An 8,220-nucleotide genomic window follows, 5' to 3' on the forward strand; every position below is an offset into this window, starting at 1 on the left:
TTTTTTTTTTTTTTTGTCTTCTCTCTTTTCTATGTATGTGACGGTCTAGAGAATTTTAGAACTGTTCTTTTCCACCATAATCCCCTCCTGGCTTTTTGGATTGTTTATACTGAATGTAAATATCTCCACCTGTTGTTCCCAGATGAAACTCTCTCAGTGTACAGCACTCCACCTGTGCTGGAACACCTGCCCTATAGACGCTTTGTCCCAGAACGCATGTTCGTAACACTGTCTGAATCTACTGTTCTTCGACCATGTCCTGATTTGATCTGCTGGTCGGTGATTCAGCGCAGACGTTTGCATGCGATCTAAGGCCAAACATGTGCTGCATTGCCACGTCATCTACACTAGAGCACGGATGCTGTCCTGCGGGTTCGTATATTGTACACGTGGAGCTGTTTTAGGGCAAGAAGGCCCGGAGAGCCTTAAAATCAGCATTTGAGTGCCCTCACGAGAATATCATTTGCTATACAAACTTTTGTTCGCTGCACATAATGTTATGAAATATGAAAGCAATAATCCACACAAAGCCATGGGTAATTATTTGAGATATTTTGAAAAACATTGGAATCTAAACACTGTACCCCATTGAATTTCATTTTGTGGACCAAAAAATATTTTTCAAAATATTTTATATTCCACAGAAGAAAGAGGTGAATTGGGGGTATTTGCCTCTAGCTTTAAGTTTAATAGTAGAAAAAAATCTTCCACTAAGAATGCTAATATAATTCATTAGGTCCACTGTAGACTGTTTATGGTGTAGCTTAGCTCATTAATATCAATGCGAAGGCCACAGGTGTGTTGTATTTATCAGCATTTTACAACAGTTTTTAGTAAGGCTCACCAAATCAGAAGTTCGACTGAAGTTAGAGAGCTAGCAGAATTATTTTTTTTTAAACCTGTCTTTTAGTTGCTTATATTTCCTCTGTAACTTATAGTTTACTATCAACACGGAAGGTAAGAGTAAGCCACTGGGGTGGTAGCCTACAAATCTGATTCCAGCCAGGGCCCACCCCCACAGTGTAATGTAACCTTGGCATTAGCTTGAACATGAAATACTTTCTGTGGCACATGCAGCGTAAACCTTTACTTTATCCGTTTTACTGCAAATTAAAATTTTGTTGCTTTTTCCGTCTGATTTTACGGGAAACATCTGGGGCTCGCACCACTCCGTAACTGTGGCCCGAGGCATTCTGGCTCAGAAGGAAGGCGGGAATAATGAGACATTATCAAACACGCTGCTGATGGATACGCACTCTCCCTCAACACACAAGCTTTTTTTTTTTTTTATCTATGTGTCTCGCACATCATTTAGATTGTCTATTAATGATGGGATATATCCGAATCTTTTTTCGCGAATCGGTTCTTTCGGCAAAAAAAGATTCAGTGATTATTTTACGTCATGACGTTAGGTCTATTAAATCACGGCATTGCATATTACTTGCTCTAAAACTTACCAATAAAGCCTTTTGTAGCCACATGTTGCTGTTTCTTTCATTTTTTCCTGATTCAATTTTATTAATAGCCTAACCATTTTTATTTATTGTAGTTTCATTCCTGATTTAGTGATTTAGAACCGGAATAGAATTGTTTATACATTAAAAAAAATACTTTAAATTACTTGCATCACTCGACTAAAATAGTATTTGCATTATTTAATTAGCCTAAGTGATATTTATTAAAACCAACAAGTTTCGGGTATTTTCGTCTTTTACGTATTGTTCGGTTCACTCCAGCTTTATTGGTTCACTCATGGTTTCGGCTCCTTAAGGTTTGAGCATGTTCAAAAGTGCCGACAGACTCAGCTGACTCAAAACGTCCCTTACTGATTCAGTCCGATTCGTTATTGGCCTATGTGAACGAATCTTTAAGTAGAATTCGTGAATGAATCATTTTGTGAACAAGTTTAACCGCTTCATTATAAAAACATCCTATTCGAGATCCGAATCGGACAGCACTAATTGAGACGCACTCTCCATTAATGCATTAACCACATATCTCTTTAAAATATTGTTTTCTTTCTCCAAAAATTGTGCGTCTCCGATTTTTAGTCATAGCCTAGTCTATGTAAAATCGTTGTATTTCTGTTTTGAAAGACTGACTGGGAGATTGAGAGACTAGACGTGTGAACCAATTTTACTGTATCAAAACCAAAAGTGCTCTTGCATTCCGTATAGCCTACACTGTTTATTAATTGTTGCTCTATGCGCCAGATGGACGTCTTCCCCCCTCTGCGTCGTGTCGCGTCGCGTCGCGTCTCGACGTCAAGCAGCTCTCGAGAGCCCTGCGTTCAGTTAGTTTCCGCTGCGGTTGCAGAGATCTGCGCAGGTGCACAGAATAAAGGGTGTGTATCTAACGGGCTGGTTCTCACTCTTCACCTCAGTTTTCACCAGAGTTTTTTTTTTTCTTTGGGTTTCCCCGTCACCACAAGTGAACATTTAAGAACTTTTATTTTTAAACTGCAGCTGTTTTCTCATACGCGTATCTCTGTATTTGGGTCAATGGCCAGTAGCCAATTTTGTTCGTCAGTAAAATGACACCTTTCCTATTTTCAATTTTTGAAGTAAAATTAATTTTCACATTTTTGTAAGGGTTAATAAGGTCTAACTGCCCTGAGATTATTAAAAAAATAATAATAATTTGACTTATTGTAGCCTAGCATAATCTTTTATTATTATTTCCTTTAAAAATAAGCACTGAAGCAATTATGTTTTAAAACATTGACTTTTAAAATAGCTACGTTTGTGAAATCAAAATAAGTGTGGCTTAACAAGCATGCAGGAAGTAATTTTGTTGTCATGTGACAAGAAAACCATAACACAGAGAGAGGACCTTTTGTACTTGATGGTTACACCACCACATAATTAGAGTCATAAAATCCCATTTTTTTTTTATTGAAAATGGTATTCAGAAATGTACAAAACCAACATGAAGGCTGTTTTAAACTAACTGTTTTTACCTAATAAAACTATTTTATATATTTTTAAAAATGTTTATAATCTCAGACATCACGTCATTGACCCATATAGCCTACAGACATACAGCCTAGCTGATATAAAAGTTCAATAGTTGACTTCAGTTATTATTTAAAGCTCCAAAATATCCTAAAATCAAATAAATTGATAAAAGCAAATAAAATAATAAACACAACCTTTTAAATAGTTATTAAGTGCCATAAAACTGGAAATAAAAGTTTTCTGTATGTTGTGATTTAACACCATCAGATGTTTCAAAAAGCAGTTAAATTATTCTTGAACAGGCCCACAGAACAACAGAGCTTTCATCAAACATGAATGCCTCAACAGTGGAGTCGTTTCTTTTAGATTTCTATCAAGCTAAGCCTGGGAAAATGAGATGTAAACAATTAAATGCTTTGCGAGCATTGGTGTAGATTTAAAGGAGAAATGAAAAGGTCTGCTAGGGGTCCAGTATTTAAATGCGGTGGTTATCTGCGGTTGTTAAAGCATTTGCCTCCAGCCGTCTGGATTCAGTGATTTCTTCTTATTAAAGCGGACAAGCTTTTTTTTATAAGCTTAGGGGTAAAACTGGCTGGACTTTCTCTTCGGCTAATGAACCTGCACTGTTTTATAACAGTTTCTTTTTGTAGCAAAATAAGGGGAAAATCTGAATGTTCTTTACTGTAGTGAAAACTGGCATATCACGGGTGATGATGTGGACAAATCAAAGTGTTCAGCCTACGTGTTCAAAAATATGTTTTAATAAATAAGCAAAATGTACAGTGGACGGAAATCGAAAAAATGTTGCATAGGAAAAATCAAATGTATGCATTCATCCATGCAGCGTACTTCAAGAAAGTATTGCTCTAAATTGCATTGGTCCCTTAAAAAAGCTGACAATACTCACACAGGTAGCCTATGTACAATACTTTTTTGTTCATATATATATATATATAAACTCTTCTGTTTAGAGACAAACACGCAATATAGTTTCCATACAGATAACAGATGGCCTTCCTGTACTATCACCATGACGACATTAAAGAATAACTTGTGAAAAAGATTAAATGTATTTGACGACACAGGAGACGTCATCTACGTTTCCTCTAAGTATATAAAAAGCTCCTTTCGCTGTGTCCTTCGTGAGGATGCTCAAGTCCGTAGGTGTGTCTACTGAATGTCCTTTGGCCACGTCATTGAGGTTTAGAGGTTCATCGATAAATCCTTTGGTGTCTTCAAAATTAGTGGAAGTAAACAGTCTGTGGAAGGAAAGAAAAGCATTACTAAGAAAGGTTCAAAAATCTGCTGCTTTCAATCAGATAGGCCTAAAACTTCTGTGACGGATTTTTCTATGAAGGCCTAAAGTTTCGAGGTTTGCCTGTGGCCTTGGATTAGAATGTAGAGAAATGGGAATCTATTAATGATCCCATTATTTAATTCTGAGTGGGAGCACATGCTTACACAGGAAAAGGCTTGGTTCAAACATGTTACACAAATCCCAGGTGGAATTACGTCAGTGGAAAATAACTGTTTTAGGAGGTCATTTGGTTTGAAATGCGAAGCCGTACACCTGCCTTTCTTCTGACTTCTCAGTAGCACATATTACTTTATGCAAAAAAATTCATAAGAATCCGTTAGAATACAATATAATGTCATCACAAGGATTGAGTTAAACGTTTTTTGACAGCTGTGTGCTGTCTTGATTGATGGAGGCCTAATCGAAACCTCCAGCTTTATCCAGCTAGACTCAGTTGGGATGATTAAAATGCATTACTCATTTCAATTTATCATCATTTTAATTTTTAAACAGTTTATTAGTGATTTAAAATAGGACTGTATTCGGTATTATAGACATGCAGGTTCATATAACAAATGCCACAGGATAGAACTAATAAGTTGGAGACCTGGCTGCACACATATTTTAGCAAAGTAAATAAAATGTAAAAATCACAAAATTCTGTTTAGTAATTGCTCATATTGTATCACATTTTAGCCTGAAATATTTCAGCCTTGCCTTAAAGATGTCAGTCTTCGGTTTCAGTGGTTACGGTGCAGTTATTTCACAAGCATAAACATGGTAAAACCATGTAAAAACCATGGTAAAGCGGCAGCGCACCTTCTCACTTAAAAAAATCGAGTTTCCTGTAGAACCAAAAAGAACGTCACTTCCTGATGTCATATAGCAGAACCTTTTAGATCAACTGAGCACTGTTCTTCATTATACAGGTGCTTTACAGAACGCCAAACACTGATCTAAAGAACGGGTTATCAAGAACTCTTTTAATCTCCCAGACTGAACGTTTATTTCTAGGAGTGTAGACCAAGGTGTTTTTTTTTCTTCTTCTTCAGTGGTTTCAGAGAACCTTAGTTTCTTCGTTCGTAGTATATATATAAAAACATTCGAATGCATCCCGTTTCTCCTCAATCATATGATAATTATTTTCCATTTCTCTTTCACTGTGTTTTAGCTAACGTTTGTTAATGCGCTTTGTAGCCAGTTTTTAAATCGCTGGAGAAATGTAAGTTTTATTCACTGAAGGGTAAATGGTCCTCTAAATATAAATGATCCGTGAGGAGCTTCTCACGGTTGGGTTGTTACTCGTTTCATAAGATCGACGATATAACGTGAATATGTTTATTATTACTGGATAAAAGTCGGGAACGCTTTGACCCGGTGTGATATGAATTTAACCTATAAAAAATGAGAATCCAGCATTTGTTTTCTTTGTTATTTGAAGAAAATATGTGCTAGATTATTGCCATACTGCCTGTGATTTCTCTCTGGTGATTTTACTAGAAATATTTGGCTCTATAGAAGCTTTAGCAGTCAAGGAATGTGTAATCAGCCAGTTCGAAATAATTACGATGAACTTTCATTTCTTACTTTAAATGCGCGCGCTTCTTTACTGTTTTGAGGGTTTTACGATTTTATGTTTGTATTTAACGCATAATAACTAACCATATATGTGTATGTTCTCCCATATTATTTTAGTCAAAATGGCATACCATGACCTCTAGCATTTCTGTAATAATCGCTGAGATGCCACTGGTTTAAGTCCTAAAGTAGCCTATCTTTAAAAAACTTTTTTTCCCCCTGTGACAACAGATTGAATTGAATACCTCCGTGATAGCTATAATTGTCCTCTACATTAAACGTTGATGTTAATATCTATCTTATAAAGACATTCTAATAAAAAAAAATACAAATAAATAGGACTTAGTCGAACATATAAAATCAACTTTCTTTAAAAAAATATATATATATATTTCTAATTATTCTGTATTATAAACTGTAAAATATTCAAAATGCCTTTTGAGTTTGGCCTCAGGAGGATGTAAACATTCCTTCAGTGGAATCGGTCCAGGTTATTGCTGTAGCGCATATCCACGCATCAGAATAATAATAAAATCATTTTATTTCAATAACTATAAAACTATCTAAACAAATCTAAATGAGAATTTGTTGGGTGTCGTGAGGATATAGTGCTGCATTCGCGCACTGAACTGTCAGTGTCAGTTGTCCAGAACAGCTGGCGTTTCTCTAAAAGCCTGGTTTTACTGCAGTAACGTGTAGTACAAGTTATCAAAGACCTAGCCCGACAATATGAGAACGTCTTGAGCTGAATTGGCATCTTTCTACCCACCCTTTCGGCATTGTACAGACGAGTGTCTCCGCTAGTGGGACGCAGACATCGACCACGCGCCCTCCATCCTCCACACCGAGAAGGCGTAACTGAGTCTCTCGTGCGCGACGTAGCTGCAGCTCGACATCTTGCTGTCCATCTCGTCGCTCTGCAGCACCTGACAGAGGAAATCAATGTACCTGGAGGCGAGCTTGAGCGTCTGTATCTTGCTGAGTTTATCCGAGGGGAGCGTGGGGATGATTTTGCGCAAAGACGCGAAGGCATCGTTCAGCGACTGAGTCCGTTGCCTCTCCCTGACGTTCGCCAGCACGCGCTGGTTCTGCAGCTCCTCGAACGACTGAGTGCTGCTCGGGCTCGGCTTTTTGCTCCGTTTATTCACGGAGCTCGGGCTGCTGCCGTCCTCGCTCGACTTTTTACTTTGTCTCCTCTTCCTCCCGAACTTTTTCTGCTGTCTGTCCAACTCCTCCTCGCTGGTCACCAGGCTGTCCACTGGGGAGACGGGAGAGCTTGAACTCTCTTCCATTTCTTTTTTAAAGAAATGAGAAGGTCGAGGAGAAAACGCGCTCTCCACCTTCTAATCCGTGGTTACACCGTTATATCCGTGCGTTTTTCTGGGGTTTGTTTGTCCTCCCGAAGTCCCGAGACTGCGCCTCCACTTCCAGAAGTAGAGCTTGGCACAGTTTTCCTCCCGCAGGAAGTTTTTTCCTAATTTTTTGGGAAACTTTATCCTAGTCTCTGATGCTAAATACTAGTGTGAATGGAGGGGGAGGAAGCGCTGCTCTCTGATTGGTGGACTAATAAACGAGGAGGACCAGTCTAAAGTTACACTGCACCTCTCCACCGGCTGCCACTCAAATTGTACCCCACTTTTAGATCGATACTCTCAGTTTTAGACGATATGTCAATCTCACACTGTAAAAAAATAAAATAAAAAAGACATTTAAATGGAAAAAGAATGTAAAACGGTGCAGTTGAAACGGGCAAGTGTTATGGTAAAAATGGTATTATGAAATTGTAAGATAATAATTTAAGAAATTACAGGTGTAAAATATTTTACGTTGTACTTCTAAATGTTCTATGTTTTTTTTTTTTAGATCATCTCAATAATTATCTCACATTTGATACACAGTGTGTATATTGCAATATAAGTATAAGGCAATATGGTAAAATATTGTTTAAATAGTTTTTTAATAGGTAAAAAGTAGGAATCACTTATGAGGAAAGCAGATTCCTTTCTTGCATTTAGATTTTATAAAAGTATTTGTATTTTTGTTATCTGATTTATTTGTTTGTTTATTTATTTATTTGATGCCTTTTTAATTCTTTTCTAAGAGCCGTCAGGGCTAGTTATCACACTTTTTACTTAAGTGAATATTTCTTAATTACTCAAGAAATCATACATTTAAAAAAAAAAAAATTATGTATCAAATTAAAGATAAAATAATGTATGTTATACTTCTAAAAATGTTTTAGGAGAAACAATTGAAACACAACAATGTATATTATATTCAACAAAGCAAAATGTATACAATATGGTAAAATACTGTTGAATTTGTTTTTTCAATAGGTCAAAAGTAGGAATGACCTTATAATTTATGAGGTAAGTAGATTTCTAGAAT

At 36.8% G+C, this 8,220-nt stretch overlaps 1 protein-coding gene across 1 annotated transcript; it reads right to left on the reverse strand.

The window, feature by feature from the left end:
• Positions 1-3,181: 3,181 nt before the first annotated feature.
• Positions 3,182-7,301, reverse strand: LOC107741592 (twist-related protein 2-like). The gene is made up of 2 exons (XM_016554340.1): positions 6,602-7,301; positions 3,182-4,216 (listed from the first exon to the last, which is right to left on the reverse strand). The coding sequence occupies exon 1, from the start codon at positions 7,122-7,124 to the stop codon at positions 6,633-6,635; it is 492 nt and encodes a 163-aa protein (XP_016409826.1). The 5' UTR covers positions 7,125-7,301; the 3' UTR covers positions 3,182-4,216; positions 6,602-6,632.
• Between the last annotated feature and the right edge of the window lie 919 nt (positions 7,302-8,220).

This window comes from Sinocyclocheilus rhinocerous, unplaced genomic scaffold, assembly GCF_001515625.1.
Source record: "Sinocyclocheilus rhinocerous isolate Xijiao unplaced genomic scaffold, SAMN03320098_v1.1 scaffold2541, whole genome shotgun sequence".
In the NCBI taxonomy this organism is placed as follows: Eukaryota; Metazoa; Chordata; class Actinopteri; order Cypriniformes; family Cyprinidae; genus Sinocyclocheilus; species Sinocyclocheilus rhinocerous.

What these genes read in the sequence shown, in the direction of transcription:
- LOC107741592 (XM_016554340.1), bottom strand. Translation starts at nt 7,124, where the DNA reads ATGGAAGAGAGTTCAAGCTCTCCCGTCTCCCCAGTGGACAGCCTGGTG.